General features: G+C 40.6%; 2 protein-coding genes across 3 annotated transcripts; both read left to right on the forward strand.

Annotated features, from left to right (window-relative positions):
• The first annotated feature begins 11,882 nt into the window (after positions 1–11,882).
• Positions 11,883–13,783, forward strand: MAGOH (mago homolog, exon junction complex subunit). The gene is made up of 5 exons (XM_075155737.1): positions 11,883–12,029; positions 12,185–12,243; positions 12,428–12,538; positions 12,836–12,918; positions 13,511–13,783. The coding sequence occupies exons 1-5, from the start codon at positions 11,942–11,944 to the stop codon at positions 13,608–13,610; spliced, it is 441 nt and encodes a 146-aa protein (XP_075011838.1). The 5' UTR covers positions 11,883–11,941; the 3' UTR covers positions 13,611–13,783.
• Positions 13,784–14,656: 873 nt separating this feature from the next.
• On the forward strand, positions 14,657–22,207 carry CZIB (CXXC motif containing zinc binding protein). Of its 2 annotated transcripts, XM_075155735.1 has the most exons (8): positions 14,657–14,956; positions 15,068–15,151; positions 15,797–15,853; positions 16,636–16,717; positions 17,212–17,243; positions 17,693–17,770; positions 21,079–21,144; positions 21,976–22,207. In XM_075155735.1, exons 1-8 carry the CDS (start codon positions 14,951–14,953, stop codon positions 22,051–22,053), a joined length of 483 nt encoding a protein of 160 aa, XP_075011836.1. In that variant the 5' UTR covers positions 14,657–14,950; the 3' UTR covers positions 22,054–22,207. The 2 variants fall into 2 exon arrangements, with proteins under 2 accessions (XP_075011836.1, XP_075011837.1); XM_075155736.1 differs by lacking the exons at positions 21,079–21,144; positions 21,976–22,207 and adding an exon at positions 19,643–19,860 and having other exon boundaries at positions 14,712–14,956.
• The last annotated feature ends 1,154 nt before the right edge of the window (positions 22,208–23,361 follow it).

Below are 23,361 nucleotides of genomic sequence, written 5' to 3' on the forward strand. Positions count from 1 at the left end.
ATACAGAAGCCTTTTCATTTCAGTGAGTCGATTCAAGCCAAAATCCTAATGAAGACAACCTAATTTCTAGTGTCAATAGCTATTAGCACTATGAAGGCTACAGAATACACTGAGCTTTGATTTAACATCTCCCTTTTAGAGCGCACTCTTCCTTCGTAACTGGAATAAGGCCAAAGAGGAGTAACCTGCAGATGCTCCTGCAGATCAGGAGTCTACAGCCATATATATTATTTTGATCAACATTTTCTCCTTTGAGAAAAATCAACACACAGTGCTATCAGAATATTTATGTCATCAGATCCAGTGAATATCAAATAAGATGTCAGATTACATTCATACAATACTAGCTATTGCCTTTACTCGGGAGACTTAGCAATGTGGTTTCCCTTGGTCTGTTGAAGAAGATTCTAGGCATCTCTTGCTCTTTTGGGCTACAGAGAAGCTCTGACCCAGGAAGGTACCCATTCTGAATCAAGCAGAAATTTTGCTGGTTGACACTGATCTTACGCAATGTCTAGTAAGTTTTGTCTACTTACCCTAACTTTGCAGCAGCAGGCCTTAAGTATCTCCTCTTCTCTACCAAAATTTTAAAAAAGAAAGGAAATAAACAAAAACTGTCTAAATTATAATCAAAGTATAAATAAAGTTTGCTTCCAGAGAGGATGAGAGGGACTGATAAGGAAAGAGCGTGAAATGTGAGTGATCTGAGACCAATGGCAATTAGAAAGAAACAAAGGGCACCTGGGCTGGAACTCTGGGAGGGGAATGACCCCAGCTGACACTTATTCAGAAGATTTGATTATCTTCTATACAAGGAATTTTAACCTCCAACTACATACACACAGGTGCTGCTGACAGAAGAAACGCAAGCAACTATAAGAAAAAAATACACAGGATAACTTTTTATATGTGAATTCATGTCAGCCTTTGACACCTGATCATTAGTACTAGTACTTAGTATAAAGCAAAAATATTTGGCAGTTTGAAAATTGTGCTCACATATAATTATTGTGCTGGCATTCACTATATTCAACACGAGTATGCATGGTAATTTCTGATAAAAAAGACAGGCAACTCCTCAAGCCACTACTTTACGCTACTATGACAACACAGGAAGAACAAAGATGACTGCTTTTTTTTCTGCCACTACCCTAAAATTAAGCCTTTCCCCACTGACACCCATTTGGCTAACACCTCTGATTTGACGAACATATTGAAGTAAGTCTTTTTTTAGTTCCTCTTTAATCATCTCAAAGACTGCTGGAGTAAAACTGAAGTCAGACAAATGGTCAGTGATGAGCTGGCTGTAAAGAAAATGCTATTTCCTTTGTAGAAGAGTTATACCTTATAAATCTTGCATCAGACCTCAGTATTTTTAAACATTTTCATTTTTCTTTCTTACTCCATGCAAAAAGCATCGCCTTAGTCAAAGACCAATTGCTTTGTATTTAGCCTTCTTTACTCCACACTCATTCTTTTTATAATTATGTCATAAGATCTCCACCCTAAGCCATAAGTCTTCACCTCACTAACCTTACAGTTTTGAGGTACTCGGCAAAAAATGCACGTTTTTTTATTGTATGCAAAACCATTATCCCTCTGTAGTTCTTAAAACCACGCAAAACAATGAATTAATGAGTTGCAGTGTAAACCTAAGCATTTCAGGCTTCTGACTAATGTAGAATATAATGTTCAACATATGATTTGTTGAGCTCTATTAAGGACGATGTGCTATTAGTACTTAGCGGTAGCTTATGATGTAATCCTTTCACTCTAATGACCAAACCATGCTCTTCAGCCACCAGTTTCTTCTCCAGTTTAGCAGTATCATCAGCTCCATATGCTGGTTCGGACAGATTCAGAGCGAGGACGCTTACAAAAGTGTCTAGAAGCACCACACTACATGAATGAAAAAGGACATTATAGTGGGAATCAACACAAAAGAAACAAACATTCAAGTCAATAGTTCTAAGAACAAGAGGTTGTTCAGGCCAAGACCTTGAAACACCTAGTTAGGTATTACTTTTTTCATTCAGAGGATACACAAGGATATGTAGTTTTTCTGGCACAAGACTTAGAAATTTTGTATGCCAGAGGAAAAGAAAAAAAAAGATATCAGTGTATGATTACCAGCAGCATTCTTGAGAGTATACAAGGATAACACCTACCTTGAATAAAGAATTAATTTTCAAGGACTACATTAACTCTCAGTAAAATGTGTTTACTGTATATTAACAATGCTAAAAAAATGTGTTAGATGTAGCTGCAGAGAAGACATGTGGAAGATTTATAACTTTAACTGAAATGGAAGTGGTCGTGATAAAGTAAAAAATGCATTTTATCACTTTAAGGAATCTTTCATGATGGTTATAAATTGTGAAATGCCCCAGAGTATTAAAATCAAGCATTTCTATTAAAAATTCAAAACTTTTATTTTTAAGGCCTGGAGAAATACAGGCTTTTAAAGGTATTTCAAATAAATGATTCTCCCTTTCATGAAGCTCTTTAGTGATCTTACAATAGAACTACTATCCAATTTTTTACAACAGACAGTCTTGATCAAAGGTTAGTGGGCACGCTGCATGGGGGGGATGTAATATATTCATAGAGTTACAAGCAGAAGACTATGTAATATACACACACTTTACTGCTGCTCTGTATCAGTTTCTTCCACAGCTACGCACTAGATCTCTCAGTTTGTTGAATGCGCTGCCCACGGTTGATGGCCCATTCCAGCAGAGGCTCTGATAGCTTTCTGTTCTAGCCGATTATTCTGATTACCATAAGGGTTATAAGTTACTTTCATATTGAGCCAGCTGCACTAACACCTAGTATGCATTTCCTTTCTCCTGCAAAAATACGCCATCTCTTACATCCTCAAAAGATAACTACCAAGATACAAAGAAAATTAAATGAAAGAAAGGAATTCTTTATTTTAACCTGCACTGGACATTTTAATTAGTATTACTTTATCAAAGATTTAATTTTCTGTCTTGGTCCGCAAGGCAGATTACAGAGAGATATTCTTACCTCTCTGCAAACCTGTGAAGAAATCAGGTGGAAATGTACAGAAGCTGAGGGGGGGACGAAGGGGAGGAGAGAAAGGGGAGAGAAAGGGGAGAGGAGAGGAGAGAAAGGGGAGAGGAGAGGAGAGGAAAGGGAGAGGAGAGGGGACGGGAGGGGAGGGGAGGGGAGGGGAGAGAAAGGGGAGAGGAGAGGAGAGAAAGAGAGACAGGAGAGGAGAGAAAGAGAGACAGGAGAGGAGAGGAGGAGGAGAGGAGAGGAGAACTGCAGAAACACTGTCAGCTTCAATTCCAGTATGCAAACACTCTTCCTCTAGACTGTTCTGTTTTTTCACCAACTTGCGTACCTTGAACTACATTTAAAACTAAAGAGAACTTGGAATCGTAGTCACTTTGCATTAAGAACACAAAAAGCCACCCTTCTGGTGAAAAAAGATTTAACGTTTATTCGGTTTGTAAATTGCTCAAGACTGGCATAATGTCTTTGCTCCATTATCTTTATAGATGCTAGTATTACCCCTCTATGTCAAAAGCAATAAAAGGCCTCAAAACAATAATCCTCTTACAGTATATAAATGCTACATCAAAAAGCTTCTCAATAAGAACTAAGATGTCATCCTACAGAATATCATTATACTAATAATGGTAATACAGTTTTATTTTGTATTGTGTCTCTGTGATTCCAGCTAGTATTTTCTGAGCATACAGAGAAAATATGAAGGTTTGAGGAGACGGAAGGTTCGCAAGGTTTTGGGTTGCCGTTTCTGACTTTTTTGGTTTGGTTTTGTTTAACTACTACCAGTCTTGCAAGCCCCAAACTGGCTCCTTCCTTCCAGATGCTTTCACGGCTGAAATGCCCTCATATTTTCTTAGTTAGATCCCTAATAGAAATCAGGAAAAAAAAAAAGAGGAAATAGACTGAGTTGTTAGAAAGGCTTTCAGTTCTTGGAGCAGCTTCATGTTGAGAAGTTAGAGGTCAATGAAATAATAAGAATGCCAATACTCGGTCACTGTCTTCTACTGACTTCCATTTTGAACAAAACATGAAAAAAATCTACATGAATGTAAATGGCATATCAGGCTAGCATAGCCAAGACATTCAAGTTTCTATAACGCAAATAAAACAAAGATACAATCATATGCAGGCACCTCTGATATACTAGACTGCATGACAAAGTACCCAGCTGGAGCTGGGTTGACTCGGGACAGGTGAAGTTAGGGGAAAAAAAAGAAAAGATAAAAAAATGCAAGAAAAAAAAAAAAGAACTTCAGCTTCAGCAGAAATAATGCAGTTTTAATAGACCACGGAATATCAGGTACCCACTAAGATGACCTTTTCTCCAGTACTGAAATAACAAAGCCATAGAACACAAATGGTGATAAACCAACTTCAACTTTACAAAATCCATTTATGCGAGAATAAAAGAACAAAAGACATGACCTTTTCTTTACTATTAAATAAACCAAATCCATTCTACTGAAGTCTTCTTTTTGAACATAAATTCTTGCCTGACCTTTCTTATTCCACTGCAAGATGCAAAGTGATTGGGCAAGCATTTAAGCTCTTTTGTTCTTTCTTCCTTAATCAGAGTTTTGTGTCACCATAGAGGAGAAAACGTGCACACCTTTTCTAACCTCAACACAGGAGCTTCAGTAGGTACCATCAGAGATCTGTAACATCTCCCTCAAAGCTGGGTCAAAGACCACACAGGCTAGCAAGCCACAAAGGCTGGTGCTCAAATAGGAGTGGATATTTGGGCTAGGGGCCCAGAGGCCAAAAGCAGTCGAGGCTGGGATATGACTGGCCATCCAAACCAGCTCTGTATCTCCTCAGGATCCTACAACACACAAGTGCCCGTTCATGACCTGTACAATGAAGATCATTAAAACCGAGATATGTCTATGGGATATCTATTATGTCAACATTGAGATATTATACCTAATACTGATACCATTTTGTATGCTATTCTCAAAGAATCAGAAGCACAAAATATATTTCCTGATATTATCCTTTTCTATGGTATTACCACAAGATGAGGTCCTGATCATTTATTGGATTCTCTACACAAACTGTTTTATAAACAGCATGAAATCAAAACATAATGTAAATTAACGAAAATTATATAATTAATGTAATGATGGTCTAAACATCATTTTACCTGTAGTTTTTCTCTTGTGGGGGCAGTGCCCAAGTGATGTTCAACAGATGGATGTTGCTGACTGGGATAACTGCAAAATAGGTTTATTCATTGAAGATAGAAATGTGTTATTATTTCCAATCCTTTTAATCCCAAGAGCCATCTGTGGGCAAGATATTTTATTTGACGTAGAAAAAAACATATGCATATGCACTTGTGTACGTGGAAATATGTAAAAATATACACATTAATTCATTAAGCTGCCATCCACCACTCTGTTAAATCATTGTCAATAAGGTACTGCTTATGCACCACCCCCATGGTTTAACGGGAGAGACTTATAGTCACAGCAATCCTGACTGACTGGAAATCAAGAATAATTTTCTGACAGAGAGTCAAATCACTTCATTATTTCTCTGCGTGTAGATCTCGTAACTCCCTCACTTCTGGAAGGGGATTAGTTTATTACAGTCAGTATCATCATTTTCATCTTGGCTTGGGTTTCCATCCTCCTATTTTCTTTTTTATCACTGAAAAATTGTCAGTGACATGAAATGGAATCAATTTGATGGCTCCTACGGGCAGGAGAGCAGTTATGCACAACAAAATAGACTCTTGGAAAAGATGACCAAGAACTCCTTGAGATCAGGGGAAGTGGACAGGAGAACAGCAGGACCAAGAATTTTATCTCCTAGCTATAAAATAATAGTGCTCAAAACCCAGAATCTGAAATTATATGCCCCCATGCAGTATGGAAGGGACAGTCTTTTGCCAAAAAAACCTAGAGAAGTTGGAGGGAATAAATACTGGTATACTTACAGATGAAGGATAAAGAGCATTAGTGAGCAAAGATGCACAAAAGGGACTATGGCACTGCTAATTTCAGGGCCCGCCTATCTATTGCTTCTAATAACTATGAGACCCCTGAGCAAAAGTCACAGGGTACTGGGAAAGGGTACGTTTACTGATAAAGCAGGCTTTGACTGGATAAAGAAGAAAAAGGTTGCCATGGAAACCCTAAATTAATTCAGCACATCACCTGCACATAAAGTCTATCTGCAAGGGCTGTCTTGAAAGTTGAGGGTTTGCCTGCTTCTTGCTGGGGATCCCTGAAAATTATACAAAGGTTTTACAAATAAGAATTGCAGAGGAAATGGATGGTACTTTTGTATCCACCGGATCAAAGACTGCTCGAAGGTACAATTATCTATCCAAAAGGAAAGCAATGTATTTTTCTTGACACAAGTTTTCAAATGGCTGTAGAGATTGGAAAATCTGATGCATGCAGGGGACAAATAAGGCCTGGCAATTTTCTGTGAGAAGACAGGTCATGGCAGAGGTCTCTACCTTTTTGCTAATGAAGCCTTATGTTTGGATCTCTTGACCTACTGGACTAGTTTCCTTCTTCATAGAATAAGGGAAAAGCAAAGAACTAAATATTGGAATCAAAGATGTTGGAAGAACATGAGTTGTTTAGAGAAGATGACAAGCATGAGAAAAAATGAAATGCAAAAACAATTTAAAAGTATGCAGAAACACAGGTTAAAATGTTAGAAAGAAATAAAATTCAATTCAGCTTCTTGTCAAAGTGTAACAGAGAACATGAGGTCCACTCAGAGCAGCATAAGCATGTCTCTAAAGGTAAAATTTAAAAGTTTCTGTAATATATGCACTGCCCCAGGTCTCTCACCTCTGTAACGTTTGTGAAATTCTGGTGTGTCAACAGGCTCTGTCATATGATCAAAACTTGGATTTGGTAAATGACTTCAAATGAAAGAAAAAAAAAATTAGCACAATGTTTAGTGAAGACAAAGCAAGGCCACATGGAAGGAAGCAAAAGTTGCTTGTAGCCGAGGTCTGAAGTATCATCTTGAGCAGCTCGAGACAACTAAGATGTCCTTTTAAGTGACATGGACCAGAACCTGGACATTCCAATTAAAGAGGTAAAATGTTCAACACTCCTTTGATTATTTCCACAGACATACAGCCCTTTTGTAGACATAACCTGCCCCTATAGGAAGGACATGGGCTAAAGGTTAAATAAATACCTTTGCTCCCTGCCACTTGGGGAACCTTCATACAGTTTGGCAGATTTGTTTAAACAAAATCAGCTTCCACAGAAATACATTAATAGAATACAGCACTTGGCTAATTTCTAAATGAAGAGCTTGAAACATGCAGTGACGTAAGGTACCTCTTTCTTATGTAATACTAACATTTTGGGGCAACTACAAAGGACTCTACTTTAATTATCTGAATTGTTTTATAAGCCTTTTCAGGAATATCAGTGCTTAATGCATTGTTGTTTAAATTACTGTTTTGGAAGGAAGAGCAAACTGGAATATGAGTTATCCTGAGAACCTGCATTTAAATTCATCTGGGAGGTGTCAACTGTCTTTGAGTTCTGTATACTAATTCTAACACATCCTATGATGAATGCATATTACGGGTGAGATAAAAATGTTTTTTGCTATGTGTGTATTAGTTTTTTTGGCCTCTTAAAATAAATCTAATGTTTGATGGCATTACAATGAATAGACAATTAGAGTAGAGTCATTCTCTCACAAAAAAACCACTTGAAATCAAACCAGACAGTACTTAAGAGGAACATACAAAGTTTATACTTGGTATTACCTTTAGATTGGACAACCAAGTTCATATAATAAGGAGGGTAATAGTTTGGCCAAAAATCCTTCAATCTGGTATAAATATGAACGTTACTTTTTTGAGGCTCATGTTTTAATTTCTTTGCACTACCTGTAAATATTAAGAAAGCAATTGGTTAGCTATTTCTGTATCAGCAGGACTCTTCTACTGAAGGGCCAATTTTTAGATATTTTATAGAATGGAAATTCATAAAGAATGCAGAATGCAACTGTGAATATTCAAGCCCAAAGATATGAAAAATAATGAATCCTTTTTCACTTGTATATAGCTACTACCAAAAGTCTGCCTAAACCCAGGAAACTATGGCCAAGAAATCAGTAATTTTTAACCAGCTATTTTAATTATAAACAGCCCTTTGAGATTCCAAAAGAACACTCTTGTCTTGAACGAATACACTTTGGATACTATCTATAGCCAGTTAAATTGTGAAAGGACTGGAGAAAAACTCAAAAATTTTACCAGAAAGGTGCCGTAAGTGACAGAATGATAGACAGGTAGGCTTATTGTGATGGGAAAGATATGGGGACCTTTGATTCAATAGCCCAAGCTCCTAAGCCCAGCAGGACAGCCATGGCTTTGTCCCAGTCATTTAGACAGAACTCACCCCAGAAAAACTTTCTCATCAGATGCCCAGGTCTGGCAAGGCTTCCTAGTGGTAGCTCCCGTCTGTTTGCATCAGAGGGCTTTGCTAGCTGGTACTCTGTTAGTTTTAAAGAATTAGAACTGTATTAAGTGATCAGTTTCAAGATAATATTCCTAGAAAAGGACAATACTATTTAAACAAAGATTCACACTGTACATGGAGTGGTGTTGAAAGTGCTTCCTCTGGGATAGACGGAACAGCAATGAACTGCATCAACTTCCTGTAAGTGCTAGAAGTGGACAGACAGTAACAGAATAAAGCAATATAACCACATTAGATCTTTTTTACATGGAAAAACTCAGGAAGAAGAAATGGAATAAAAAGACATGTAAGTGTTTGATCCTTAAATACTGTGAGAGACTGCAACACCAATTTACTTTTAACATGAAAAAAGGACCCCCAACATTTCCTGCGAAACACTGAGCCTCTTCTTATGCATACGCTTAGGACTATATGCAGAACAGGCTAAGTATTAACTTTTTTTATTTCACAGAAGTTGAGGTCTTTCTTACTGTAACTGCTCTAGTGGGAATATGGCACCCAAAGAGACTGAATGTTAGGAAGCTGTAAACCAGAGGAGTCTATTAGGCTTACAGAAAGTCATTTAATTGGATTAGTGTAACACCAGTCTTCGTTAAACAGGAGTGAGCGTAGTATGTGAATATCTTTCACATGTGCCAGTCACTTAACCATGAGAAGCTAAACTGAAGTAAACGAGACATAAATCCAGGCAAAGTACATATACTAACTTCCTCATGCAGGCCAGCTTTCTATCACAGTTCTGACTTTGCCTCCCTAGCATCTCAGCTGTGAACAGGAAAGATTCCTGTATGTTCTGAAGCCAAATATATCTTCCAGTCAAATCTGGCCAGATTTAATATTTCCAGTATTCCTAACCATAATGTAAATGCAAGAAGAAAAGTGATTTAACATTTATTTTAAAATTTACTCTCTTAAACCTCTCTTCATATAGTGAAAGTTCAAAAAAAAACCCTTTACGGTTTCTGTAGTGAACATCTTTAACTTAATGTTATTTCAGTTCGCCAAATTTCCGTCTTGTTTCATTAACACCTTCTGAGGTACTTCTGTGGAGTTTACTTCAAAATGAACCACAATTCAGATTTTCTAATAGAAAAAACTCCAACATCTGGCAGAACTCTGAAGATGTTGTTCTATTAACTTCTAACCACAGGTAAGGATTAAATTTACTCCGAGTAAACACAGTACAACATAGCATGTCACATGCCACATCATACGGAACAATCAAACTACAATACAACTGCAACGAGTACTGCCGTATTAGACTTAAGAAAAAGTGCTCTACTTCATCATTTAGCTGAGTTGTACATATTTAGGTTTTAATCTTTATTCATAAACAGATTGCTCTATACTACTAATCATTGTCCCTCAATATCCTCCAATTTCCTTGGGAAAAGAACGTAAGAAAAGCTGTCTAACCTAGGCAGAGGAGAAGGAGCTTGACCTATTACCGCACAGTGAATGACATTAGAAGTCCACTATCTGTTGAAGAGTGAGCCTTAAATATTTCACCTCCTTCTACCTTTTTATTTTCTTCTCTCACTCTTGGTGAGTCTATAATAAATTGCTATTTATTTTGTGTGTGCCCAGTGAATAGTGCCTTTAGGTCCAAGCAACTAGTAATTTAAGTTAAACGAGACAAAGATGCAATTTCTTTGCTCCATTATTTTAATCCAATTAACTCCTAAAATATATCCAAAGTAGCTATTTAACCCTAATTTATGAGTGCCTAGATTTAAACATTCATATTTTTCCAGAAAATTACTGCAATAATTTATGTTAAAAGAAATCATCCACCAATCCCAACATTTTTTGGTTTTGACTGTACTAGTGAAAGCTTAGAGGTCCTATGTATTCAGAAGAGGAAGCTAGATCACAAAACATACAGGACTCCTGAAAAACAAACTACAGCCAAATCTGACCTATCAATGGGGGGTTTAGTCAGTTTACGTATGAATTATGTCCAGATGTGGACACCTGGGGCTTTCCTCCACGCAGAAATAACTGAGATCAAAAGGTTTATTTGATTATTTACACAATACCATAACAAAGACTATGTTATTTCCACGGACAGATTAGATCTGGAAGCAGTTCAGCTATTTCCACTCAGTTCATAATAGTAAATATTGCCAGACTTAAACTTGCTGAAGTAAGCAGAGTGAGCTTTATTAGCCCTGCACTAACTGCCTACACCTGGGATGTGATGCAGCACCACCTAAATGAAGTCAAGTTCATCAGTGTAAAATCAATTTTCAATACTATCACAGTACAAAATGTCTTCCCCCATTCAGTGTCCTCAATAAAAAGTGTCTTTCTAGTGATCCGCACAAGAGATACCCTATTTCTAAATTCTTCTTTCAGAAGGTAGTATTTTACAAAAGAGCACATCTCCAGCTATTTCCTTTCTCTCAGCAGTTCCCCAAAGAGCAAAAAGGTAGATATCGCCCCCAGTCCATTTACTCTCAAACTTCAGGCCACCACTGATGAGGCTTACTCAACAAACCAGTACCAGTGAGAAGGAGGCACAGGGGGGCACGGGCTGCATGGGGGCAAAACCCAGCCCAGGGAACAGCTCGGCTGGGTTACTGCCTTCGTCTGAGGGAGGCACAAACTGCTTCAAATACTAACACTAAATGTTGATGTCTGGACTCATAACAAAAGGCTAGCTGCACCTCATTTTTCTTATTATGTCTAAATATTACAAGAAAGCCTTTATTAGTAACAAGTGAATAATTTTCATTTTCCACCTAGAAAAAAATCACAAGTTTTAGGGCAAGGCATGCAGCATGTCCTTCACTGACTGAATCGAGTGGCCCTGATCGAGAAACCAATACTTGCGTGTGGACTCTGGTCTGTTCCATGTTTCAGTGATGGCACCCAAGCCATCACCATCACAGCTGCGGTGTGGGGAAAGGGGAGGTGATAATCCAGCACCAGTATGACTTTTCTCTGTCAAACATTGCAACTATTACTACGAGAAAACAGCTTTGTGCCAGCTGCCCGGGCTCCAGGTACCCCACGGGGAGGCACCTGCCGAAGGCCCAAGCCTTTGTCCTAGGGAAGGCGGGCGGCGGGCGGCCCTCACCTGTACCGCTCCGTGTCGCTGGGGGACTCGGCGATGTCCGGGCCGCGCCGGGTGAGTTTTGGCTGAGGCCCCGCCCTTCTCCGGGCGCCGCCGCCGCCGCGCGGGCCGCCTCTCGCTGCCGACAGAGGGAGCGGGAGCCCAGCCCCGCCCCGCCCTCACGGGCCCGGCTGCAGCCACCGCCGCCCGCCAGGGGGCGGCCGCAACCGCCAGCGTCGCTGCTCCGGCTCGCGGCGGTTGGCGCTGCCGGCCAATCGGAGTGGGGAGCACGCTCCGCTCCGCCCCGCCCGCCCGCCGTGACGCGCTTCGCCCGCGCCGCCGCGGTGTATGCCGGGGCGGCGGCGGGACCATGGCGAGCGACTTCTACCTCCGCTACTACGTGGGGCACAAGGGCAAGTTCGGCCACGAGTTCCTCGAGTTCGAGTTCCGGCCCGACGGTGAGGGGCGGGGCGGCACCGGGCGGGCGGGGGCGCGGCGGGGCCGGCTCTCTCCGCTCCCGGGAGGCTGCGGAGCCGGGCCGGGGGCCGCCGCGGAGCGGTGCCCGCCCAGCGCTGCCCTGGCCGGGGTGTAACGTCCGTCCTGTCTTCGGCAGGGAAGCTGCGCTACGCCAACAACAGCAACTACAAGAACGACGTCATGATCCGAAAGGAGGTGAGGGGGAGGCGGCCGCTGCCGGGGCGGAGGTGCGCGCCTGGGCCGCCCGCGCCTGGAGCGGGTGCTGCGTGGGGAATCGGCACAGCCGAGCGCTCGCGTGGGGGTCTGCTCGCGTAGAGCAGCCGCGGCGGCGGCCAGGTAGCGCTCGGGTGGGTTCTTCACGCCGGAGTGTTGTTTGCAGGCTTACGTGCACAAGAGCGTGATGGAGGAGCTGAAGAGGATAATCGACGACAGTGAAATCACCAAAGAAGATGATGCTCTGTGGCCTCCTCCTGACAGAGTCGGTCGACAGGTTGGCGTACAGCGCCTTTTCTGGTTGCTGTTTTGACTTTTACGTGGTTGCTCATTAGAAGCATAACTGAACTTTCTTTTCACGTCAGTATTGTTTCTAACCAAGAGGGAAACAAATACTGTTTTAAAACCTGTGCAGTGCCTAAATGGCAGTTTAGTTGCGAGAGTTAATATGATTCACAGAGCTGCTGCATTCAATACCTTTGTAATAAAAATAGAAAAACCATTATCTCAGTACTTAAGTATTTCTAATACTATAAAGCGGTAGTTTGACTGCCTATAATCTTTTATTTTTCAGGAGCTTGAAATAGTAATCGGTGATGAGCACATCTCCTTTACCACGTCAAAAATCGGTTCACTCATTGATGTAAATCAATCCAAGTATGTACTCTGCTGTTTTGGGTTGCTGTTGTTTTTATGTAACGATCTATATTAGAACTCGCTGGTTATTAGGTACTTGTATTTTATATTGTTTCAAAGTACAAGTCGGTTCCTGGGGGCACAAGTGCTCTGTGTTCCCACGTAACGTACCAAATGCTTTTAGACTGTGTCATCACATGCTATATTTTCAAACTCATCGAGCAGCTAACCTTACTGTAGGAACCCGTTAGGCGTATTCAGAGTCTGACTGAACTGTCCTTGGCCTGTCCACGCCAATGTCTCTGGGAGAACCAAGACTTCTACATTTCACCTAAGCTGAAACACTGGGTATCGTGTTTTGTAAATCCAAAGTGATGTCACTGCTTGCTTTCATGATAAAAATGCACATTTTGTCAAGACTTACAACTTGCAAACTTGCACTGTAGAATGTTTTATCAATCCATGCAGGATGAAACAAATCTTAATGTCTAAGATGACCTCTGAAAAGTCTCCCTATAGGTTTTGTTCGTTTTTTAATAGGTTGGTTCTATAAACTGCTCTCTTAGAACATCAGTGTAACTTTTTTTTTCCTTCTCTCTGTTGTGCACTGCAGGGATCCAGAAGGCTTGCGAGTGTTCTACTACCTGGTCCAGGACCTTAAGTGTCTAGTCTTCAGTCTTATTGGACTACACTTCAAGATTAAGCCAATTTAAATCAGACAAATTGAAGTTTGTATTACAGTATCGGGGTGGGGGGCGGGGAGGAATACTGTTTCAATTCCTTGCTATTTCTGGCCTGAAGCTTTTATGTATGTTAGAATGTTTTTTTTACAAACTGTCAGTGACCATCTTAATAAAATGGTGAGATCTGTATTTTTAATTTATAAGTTCTGGTGAGAAACTGACTTCCTAACACTTCTTTTATCATGGTACATTCAGGGTATGTTACTTCACAAAGCTATATTTCACTTCTCTATCTGTGCAGCAGTGGAAAATGAAATTAAGTCTGGCTCTGAAATGAAACTTTTGCCAGCTGTCAAGATAAACTTTTGTTACTATCCTGAGTTGGATGTTCTGTTGGCCAGCTCAAATATGCAAAACAACTGGACCCCCGACTCTGCATATGATACCAGTTATAGCAAAGACACACGTTAGCTTCCTAACAACGTGCTGCTGTGATTACCCGTTTGCCTTCAGAGCAGAAGTAGACAAGAGGCCACCTGGGAGCCATCTAGGATCTTCACCGATACTCCCATCCAGCTTTAGGAAAACTGAAATTAAAAGCAACGTAGAATGTATTTAGTTAAGTTCTAGACTAGCAGATCGGTTGTGCAGAATTGATAGAGTTATAGGACCAAACATGTTTCAACTTCGAAGTGGTAATTTTTGTAAAGCACAGTGGTCCGAGGTTCCCCACAGGCTCTGAGGGTGTTCCCCACAGCAGCTCTGCCAAACTGTACCCTTACTTCCTCTAGCACCTCTTTCTGTTTTTCCTAAATCAGTAGCCACTGCGATTAAAAAAAGATTGTGGTTTTAAAAGGTGAAAATATCTAACCCCTATTACCTGTGCCAGCACGTCCTGCTTTCCCTCCTCTCGCCACAGGCACCGTCTGCCTTTCCCGCCAGCACCCTCCCCGCATGCCTGCCCCGCTTCCCCACCACCCGCCATTCCGCCTTCATCCCCCGAACCGCCCGCCCTGTTCCCCGGGGCCCAGCCTGCCGCGCCTCCCGCCCGGAGCCGCTCCAGCGGACGCCGGGGCGGTGACGGGCCGCGCCGGCGAGCGCCATCTTGGCCGAGGGCAGCTTCGGCTTCACGTCGGTTTCAGCCCTGCAGAGAGCACCGGGAGGCGGCCGCCGGCTCGGCTGAGGGCACAAACGCAACGCGGGGGAGGGTGGAGAAAAAAAAAAAAACACAACCCAGCACTACAAACACGCAGGAGCGGCTTGAAGCCCGCAGCTGCTCCCGCGAGAGGCGGGAACGGGGTTGAGGGGGGCCGTCAGGGGAGTTCCGATAGTGCGGCGGCCCCGTGAGCTGCCGGGCCCCCTGCGAGGCCATGGGGGTAGGTACGAGCGGCGGCCGGGCCGAACTGAAGCGGGCTGGGCTGGGCTGGGCTGGGCTGGGCTGGGCTGGGCTGGGCTGACGGCCTCTCTCGCTGCCTCTTGCCTTGCAGAGGATCGGGCTGCAGCTGCGCGCCACGCTGGAGAACATCACCCGCCTGCGGGCCGAGGGGGAGGACTTCCGCTGGTACCTCAAGGTGCGGCGTGCGGGGGCGGCCGCGGGGGCGGCCTCGGGGTCTTCGGAGCTGGGAACCGCCGTTCTCGATGTTCAGAGCCTGCCATGCCGTCCAGCGGGGCACCTGGCGGTGAAGGCCTGCGGTGTTAAATGGCACATCACTCAGCTTAAACAGCGATGTGGTTTTTTCCACACAGTGCAAGCAGACTGCTACAGGAGCAATGAAGGGGATGGTATAAGTATATAGACACGTATTCGTTAATACATGCATGACATTATACATTAGTTTGCAATAATGAAAAGTGTTAAGTGCAAGTGTTGGTCAGTGCCTCCATTGGTGAGGTGGTCGGTAATCCAATGTCCACTGGCAGGTAACCCAGGTGAATGGCGAGATGCGCTATTCCCACCTTTTATTTCGTGACCGTGCTTTGTAACACGTTTTCCATCCAACGCGCCAAAGGGCAGACCCTCTGCGGTGGGCATGCCCGCCAGGTCGAGTCAGCTCATGGGCCTGTCGGGACAGACAGCACCTCGTACCTGCCTCTGGCTCCTCTCAGCTGTGAAACAGTGGGGTTTGTGTATCTGGGGGGCTCACATCAGCTCCTTCAGCTTTTTAATCCCTGATTATTGACAGCTTTAAATTCTCTGATTTATGTTTATTTTTCAGCTGAAATGTGGGAACTGTGGTGAAGTTTCTGAAAAATGGCAGTATCTGCGATTGATGGTATGTCTCCCTGTTGTAACCTGCATGAGAACAAAAATGAGAAAACAAACCTGCCTCTTAAACGCAAGGGATATTAGCGTCAGGGATGTGACAACTTGCACTTTAGATGAGATAGTATTTTAACAGCTATATGCATTCAGGAAATGCTTTCATATTCCATATTAAAAAAAATACTTGGAGACTGTTAATTGAAATATGCCATTGGAATGGTGACTGTTGGTGACAAAGTATTTACATCTGCTTTGAAAAGCTGCCTTTCTGTAAAAATACCATTTGAAAACAAATTTTGAATTTATATCAGAATAAGGTTGTGCCTGTAGCATATTTCTTTGATGCTGATGGAATCTTTTTGGAGAAGTTTAGGTAATTCAAGGTGAGTTAAGCACGCTAAATTAGCATTTGGAAACTGAAAAAGCAGGATAAAATTTGGGATAAGAGAAATCAGGGATAAGAGAAAGTTCTGTTCTTAGGAATAATCATCCCTATTTCTTGCATAGTACTGAATGGTGAGAATGTATTTTGAGGAATTAATGGAACATGCCTATATGGACAAGACATAACTCTCCATTATTCACTACTTTAAGTCTAGAACATAATTATTCTTTGATAATCACAGCTTTCTGAATTATCGATCTCTCTAGTTTAAAAAAAAAAGGCTTCACGTTGCAGTATTTTTAAAAATTTAAAGTTTAAGACTGTTGTTGTAAAAACCTTTGCAGAGGTTTCCAGTGGCTCAGCTAAAGTGCAGTTAAAAATGATGTCTCTATTGTCATGGTTTTTAGGACAGTGCTCCCCTGAAAGGAGGCAGAGGAAGCGCCACCATGGTGCAGAAATGCAAGCTGTGCTCCAGGGAGAACTCCATTGGTATGTGCTTAGAAATTTAAGAGGCATATCCATTTTACACTTTCTCCTAAGTTTTTTTAGTCCACATTTTTGCTTGACACTGTTTGTAAAGAGCATTCACCAGGGAGTTTTTTTCTTGTACACTGGTGCTTGAGTTCACAACAGGTACATACTTGTCGTCATGCTCATGAAGGAGACAGCAAGGCCTCCTGGTGAGTTCAGGTTTCTGCATGAATGAAACTCATATCCGTAATGTCATATTACAAAAGCATGCAATTTTTGTTTGCATTGGCAGGGTAACAAAATGGTGTAATGTAAACTTCTCAGGAGAAGTGACAAAAAATTACTTCTACCTTTTGAGGGCCAACTGCAGGACCTGCTTTATTACTTTGTTTCTTTTACTTTGTATAAGGAAATTTCTTCGAAAGAAGCAGCTGGTGCTTGGTTTGTGCTGAATAAAACTGAAGACATAATGCCACTCACTTTTACACTTTGATTTTTTTTTTTTTTTTTAGATATTTTAAGTCAGACAATCAAACCTTACAACGTAAGTTTGTTTTCTCTTTTATATAACAAGTGAAAGATAAATAAGCATTAATAATATTGTGAGTTTTTGCTTTATCATCACATTCCTTTTTCAAGAACACAAAAAGCTGGTATTCTCCTCTGACAGAAAATTGTCTCTTATAGGCTGCTGCACACAGTCTCAAGTGTAGAATAATCTGTGATACATTTCATAAGCAAAACACAAAACTGTATCACTCAAATTAGAGGCGATTATATAATGCACATATTAGTTTCCTTTTGAAGGCTTCCTTGAGGCAGATTAAGAAATTCTAGTTAATTGTCACCTATTAAATGATCCCTAAGATTTTGCTGTCTCTTGGAACATCAGAGTTGATAGTACTGCCTTTAAAGCAATTCATTCCTAGACTAATGCTTGTCACTGTCTTTCCCTATTAGATGAAAACTAATGGTATTCTGACTCAATTATAGGCTGAAGACAGCGAGAAATTCAAAACGATAGTGGAGTTTGAATGCCGAGGTCTGGAACCGGTTGACTTTCAACCACAGGTGAGTTCTTATTCATGATTTGTTTCTCAGTTTTTAAGAGCACTTCTTATAGACTCTAGAGTGATAAAATACACACTACTTGAAATGGTACTGCTCTTCCTGGAATGTCTTAGACCTCCCCAGTTTTCCGTTGTCTCCGCAGTTCTTTCTTTTACTTCATTTGACTCCAAAAAAAAAACCTGCAAGCAGCTAACACTAACAACTCTGGTATTCTTTGTGCCAGTAAAATCTGAAATTAAAACATGCCTTGGAATGTTCAAAAATATTCAAATTGCCTTACAGGTGACTCAGCACTGTTCATTTGAATTCATTTGAAAGGTCTTCATCGCTCAGGTTATTGCAAAAGAGAGTCTTTCCCAAAGGGGAATTGTGAGAGTGCATAACTATATAGCCACATTCAGGAAAGTGCCACTTTGCTTCTTGGTATGTTACAGAGAGTAGATGAACAGTCTTCAGTATATGGCCTCTAAAAAAAATCAAATTTTCTTTAAGACTTGACATCACCAAAGCCATAGGAAATGAATATTGGCATTTTTCCATTTGAAACTTGATCAGACGAAGACTGAAGATCAACGGCAGTTAAAGACTGTTGCAGAGCACACCTCAAGGTTCAGAGTTAAAGGATTTCTTCAGGGCCAAGCCAGTCTTCAGTGATTCATTTGCTCGTGCATGGTCATGCTGTATGCAAGTTAACTCCCTACTATATTTAACCTATTATTCCAGTCGGATTAGGTGTAAATAGACTGACAAATATAAACCTGTCTTATCCTTTCCTCAGATTGTGACACTATGCTAAGAAACAGACCAAAAAAGCTGATCCTACGAAGAACTTGGTATAAATAAAATCACCACTGCAGTGTGCTGCAGGAGGCCTTCTTTTATTTATTTATTTAAGGGAAGCCTGTCTTTTTGAGGAACAGAATGGTTATTGGTTTATTCCTGATTGAAAGCTTTGCAGCCAGACCTAGGAACTTGCACTTCAAGAAAAATCTACGAGAAGACTACAAAATGTAGGAGATGTTTATAGCTGTGCATCCTAACTGTCAATTTTATTTTTATCTGCAGAACAAAGACTTCACAGCTGTAATAAAGCTTTTAATTTAATATTCTCAAAGTTTGGTCTGTGCACTCTATTGGAGAGTACACTTGAATCCCTGAGCAGATATTTCAGTGAATTTTCTGATGCCTAAATGAGTAAATATATAGATTTCTGCAGTTCCAAACAATTCTATAAAATGCTGTATATTTGACATGATCCAAGCCAGCCTGGCTTCTCCACAACCTTAGATCTGGCTTTTGATTAGCACCAAACAAGATTGGCTAAAGCATTACCGTATTTTCTTTGTATTTTTTGATAGACATAATACAACCATACCTGAAGTCAATTTAGAGTGGCTTAATACTTGCATGTCTTATTTAAATTATAGTAGTTTTCTCAAAAAAATTGCTTGAGTCTGAAAGAGGAGAATGTATCCTTTGATTCTCTGATATAAACCCTCTTTTCCTACCTAGTAGCAGCAACAAATTCAAACTAGGTACTTGTGTGTTCTAATAATGGGCAAGGACAATTTTTTCCCCCTAATTACTTATCTTTCTTGTTTAATGTGCTTAAGTAGGTATATCTACTGCAAATCTGATACATAATTTTTGGCTTTACTTGAGGATAGTTCAGCTCCTTTCCCGCTCTTGTCCCTCAAGTGAATACTTCAACTAAAAAATGGAGGTTCCTTTATAAAATTTCTCTTAAACCTTCCTAAGCTTCTTTGCTTTGTGCCACAACCAGTAGTTTAATCGGTAACAAAAGTGTGACAGTTCACTGTGTTGTAAAGTCAATAGGCGTTTTTGCTTCTTTGGTGTGTGTTTATGCTTTAGCTGTTGGTCCTTCGCCGTCAGCAGAGGGCAGACACATCACTGCATGTCCCAGCTCCCTTCTGCAGAGATTAAACGAGTCTCTGCTTTGACGCCAAAGCTGTAAGAATGCGAGTCCCACCGAGTGTCTGGTACAGAAGCTTGTAATTCCAGTCACATGGCTTCTTTTTGCTTGGAGGGCAGATGAATATCTTCAGGTGGCAAAAGCAGGGCTTCTTTTATTTTTCTAGTGTTGTTCTATACTGCACCTCTGCATTTTTGTCCCATGATGCTGATCTTTCTCTCCAACCGTAGCAGTTCCCTTGAGATGGGCCTCTGACAATTATATAAAGGCCATATTTACACTGTGCCTTGCAGTTATGCATTGTTGTTACATCTGCCACACTCCATGGTTTATTTAACTCCCAAGTGCTTCATCTTCCATTCAAATTCTGAAACATTTTAAAATCGTGTTGCTTACTTCACACGTTCTTATACAGTTAAATGTCTAACTGGCACTAGTGGCACAAGTGTAGATCTCTTGCAGAAAACCAGGGAAGAAGCTACCTTTGCTTTTTAGCCGCTTCTTAATAAAATTCTGTAGTTAGAAATAGCAATATAAGAAACTTTCCTATATGCTACAGAGGTGGCTGAGATTTTTAAATTTACTTTTAAAACTAACAAAACTTAATTTACAGCTTGATAACTGTGAACCCTAAAATGAGAGAGCTGTTCCTATAGAAGTAAAACAGAACACCTTGTTCTTGTGCTATACCCCACTGATACACTATTTCCTTCCTAGTGCTATCCTTTCCTTCAACTCTTTAAAAACAGCAACAGTAACAACAGTGAAGAACTCTCCCCTTTGAAATGATTGTTTGGGTATATTAATCTGTTCATTCCGCCAGCTGATTCTCCTTTCATGTAAAGCTTGCTAGTCACTTCTGTACTAAATCCAATACAGGCTGCTCCTTCTCTAGAGTGTCTTGGATTCTGACGATATCTAAGCTAAAACTATTAACTCTCTTCCACATTTTCTTTCTGTTGTTTTCTTGCAGTGTAAGTTTATTATGAAGCCATATTATACATAATGCCTGTATGGATTCTGAACACAAATTAAAGCTATTAGTAGCTGGATGCTGCTACATAAACTTAGAAACTCGGGTTTAACATTATCTAGAATACTTGGAAATACCTTTTTGGCAGGAAAAATAGAGGAGCAGTGTTCCCTCATTTTACTCTGTGGTTGCTTAGATTGAATTTTCTCAATTAACAAACAGGGTCACAACCTTATACTGACCCTTAACCGGGAAAGAGCTTGACCTTCTTTCTACCTAATTTAAGAGAAATACAGTAAAAGTTTGTGCTGCATTACGTTCTTTAAACATGTTTCAATGATCATATTTATTATTTTCTTGGTACAACTTCTTTTTAAGAACTTACGGCAAATGTGTTTGCAGGCAGGGTTTGCCGCCGAAGGTGCAGAATCTGGCACACCTTTCAATGACATAAACTTGTTAGAAAAGGTATGTTGTCTTAGTTTCATTAGTAAATCTAATTATCTAGCTTGCTTTCCCTAAGTCACTAGTCCAAAATACACACCCTGCACTTGCAAGAGCCTAGTTTTGCTCTTTCATGTAGGCACAGGAAGGCCATAGCTGGAGAGAGAAACTAAATCAACTACAAACAACCACCATTACTAACAGTGTCATTTTAGAAGTACGCATTTGATAGCTTAGCAGCTGACAAAGGTAGAAATGCAACTTTTCTTTTAAGTCACTCGGGAATTCGAGAGAGCAAACGTCTGGAATACTAAATGGCTAGGGTTATTTAGAGCAGTGAACTGATTTTTCTAGGAAGATGCCTGCACTTTTTCCTATGCACAGAGATACTAAAAAGTAATATAAAGATACTCTCCTCCAAAGCTCAGGATAATGACTCCAGCATTGCAAATCTTCCTTGGCTGTGAGCAAGAATCTCAAGGTCAAATCTGTTCCCTCGTATCCTACTTGGCAGGATCTGCTTGTCTGCTTACCCACCTGACTAGGGTATTGTAAATGATAGATAATCCTTTCATCTGTCATTGTTGCTGTCTTGTCCACTGCAGGCTGTGGACTACATATAAAAAAAAAAATAATTGTTCAAACACTGAGACTGAAGCCCATTTAATTTCAGGTCAGTCCTCTTGCTTCTCTCAGATATCAGAACTTAGCTTAGTGACTGCACAGTGCTTTCCACAGAAATCTAAGACCCAAACTTTGAGTAAGGCTTAGTTTCAGCTTGAGTTCAGTCTGTGTTTTAGACACTATTGCATTCTATCCTCTGTGACTAACACTGTGAAATCTTATTTCCTATAGGATTGGAATGACTATGATGAAAAAACAAAGGAATCTGTTGGAATCTATGAAGTTACCCATAAATTTGTAAAATGCTAAAGTTCATACCCCTAATAAATCTTGACATGCTTATTGATGAAGGAGCTGTAACCATCAAAGATGCAATTTCCTCGGAGTTACTTTTCACATGGCTATACTTCAGAAATTTGTACTTACTGTCCCCAGGATGTCCAAATAAAGTATTTTCCACAGAGCACTTTTGAGATGGCCTCAGTACAAACTGAAAATAGTGTATATGCTTGACTGAACTGTGCCATTTTCATAATGTTGTCTTTTTTGGGAATATGTATGGTTGTGATGGACTATGTCTTAACTACTGTATCAGCAGTAACTACTTAGACAACTTATTGCCTTAAAGTTTTTAATAGCCTGTCACCAAGAAGTACCCACATTTGATTCTCTAAGATAAGCAAGTAAGGTCTTTTCACTCACCATTCTTATCATCAGGAAATGGCTGTAAGTATTAGTAAATGGACTGAGTTAACTGTTCAAGCAAAAAGATACATCTTTAATAGCTTTCTGCCAGTTCAGTAAAGACACTGAGGTGAGTTTACTGAGAACACTTAATAAGCTTGACTGCTATTGACACTTACACATAACTGTTACATCTTCCAAAAATCTGAGTATGTCATTAAGTAAACCTCACTCGTTTCTAGTTAAAGACAGACTTTCTTCTTCTTGCCAGCTGTTCTCATGTTTTTTAAAAAAAAACAAACCCAAACCAACCAAAAACACAAACCCCAAAACCTTCTTTAGTGAATTTCATTCAAAGGTTTTTGGTCTGTTTGTTTCCTGATATATTATTTCCTTCATCCTGCCCAGTGATCACCTTCCTTTCTTTGTTTAAATGAGTAAGAACAATTATGGTATGTTTTAAAGTAAGTTTTAAAATAATCCATTTCAACTGAAAAATAGAACAGCACATTGCAGGCTGCAGAGGAAACGGCTCTGACTAGGAAAAATTTATAAGCCGTTGGGCTTACGTATTTAAAGCATGCCTCTCCCTTTCCTAGCGCTTGCAGTTCATACTTCAAGGTATGGTATTGCTTACACTTGCTGTGATAAAGAAAAAAGACACAGGGAGAACGTGGAAGCTAAGATATCCAAAGGAAAAGTAAAGGCAAGTAGGTTTGTGAGTCTCTGAACCTGATCTATCACATCCAGCCAACCTGCTCAGACTTTATGTCCTGCTAATATATTTGGTGGTCAAGGTCACGGTGGGCTGTGCTGAAAGACATTAGTTTTACAGAGAGCTGCAGAAGCAAGCGCTACTGTGCTATTCAGCTCAGAGAAAGGCTCATCTTCCCAGCAGAAAAACGGAGTGGAAGACATCAGGGTTTAGAAGGC

The sequence above is a fragment of the Calonectris borealis genome, chromosome 8 (genome assembly GCF_964195595.1).
Source record: "Calonectris borealis chromosome 8, bCalBor7.hap1.2, whole genome shotgun sequence".
In the NCBI taxonomy this organism is placed as follows: domain Eukaryota; kingdom Metazoa; phylum Chordata; class Aves; order Procellariiformes; family Procellariidae; genus Calonectris; species Calonectris borealis.

Excerpts from the sequence above, each read along its gene's own strand:
- MAGOH (XM_075155737.1), top strand. The coding sequence starts at position 11,942 with ATGGCGAGCGACTTCTACCTCCGCTACTACGTGGGGCACAAGGGCAAG. Across the intron at positions 12,244-12,427 it reads ACGTCATGATCCGAAAGGAG|GCTTACGTGCACAAGAGCGT; the intron begins GTGAGGGGGAGG and ends TGTTGTTTGCAG. Across the intron at positions 12,539-12,835 it reads CTGACAGAGTCGGTCGACAG|GAGCTTGAAATAGTAATCGG; the intron begins GTTGGCGTACAG and ends TTTATTTTTCAG.
- CZIB (XM_075155735.1), top strand. Across the intron at positions 15,152-15,796 it reads ACTTCCGCTGGTACCTCAAG|CTGAAATGTGGGAACTGTGG; the intron begins GTGCGGCGTGCG and ends TTTATTTTTCAG. Across the intron at positions 15,854-16,635 it reads GGCAGTATCTGCGATTGATG|GACAGTGCTCCCCTGAAAGG; the intron begins GTATGTCTCCCT and ends CATGGTTTTTAG.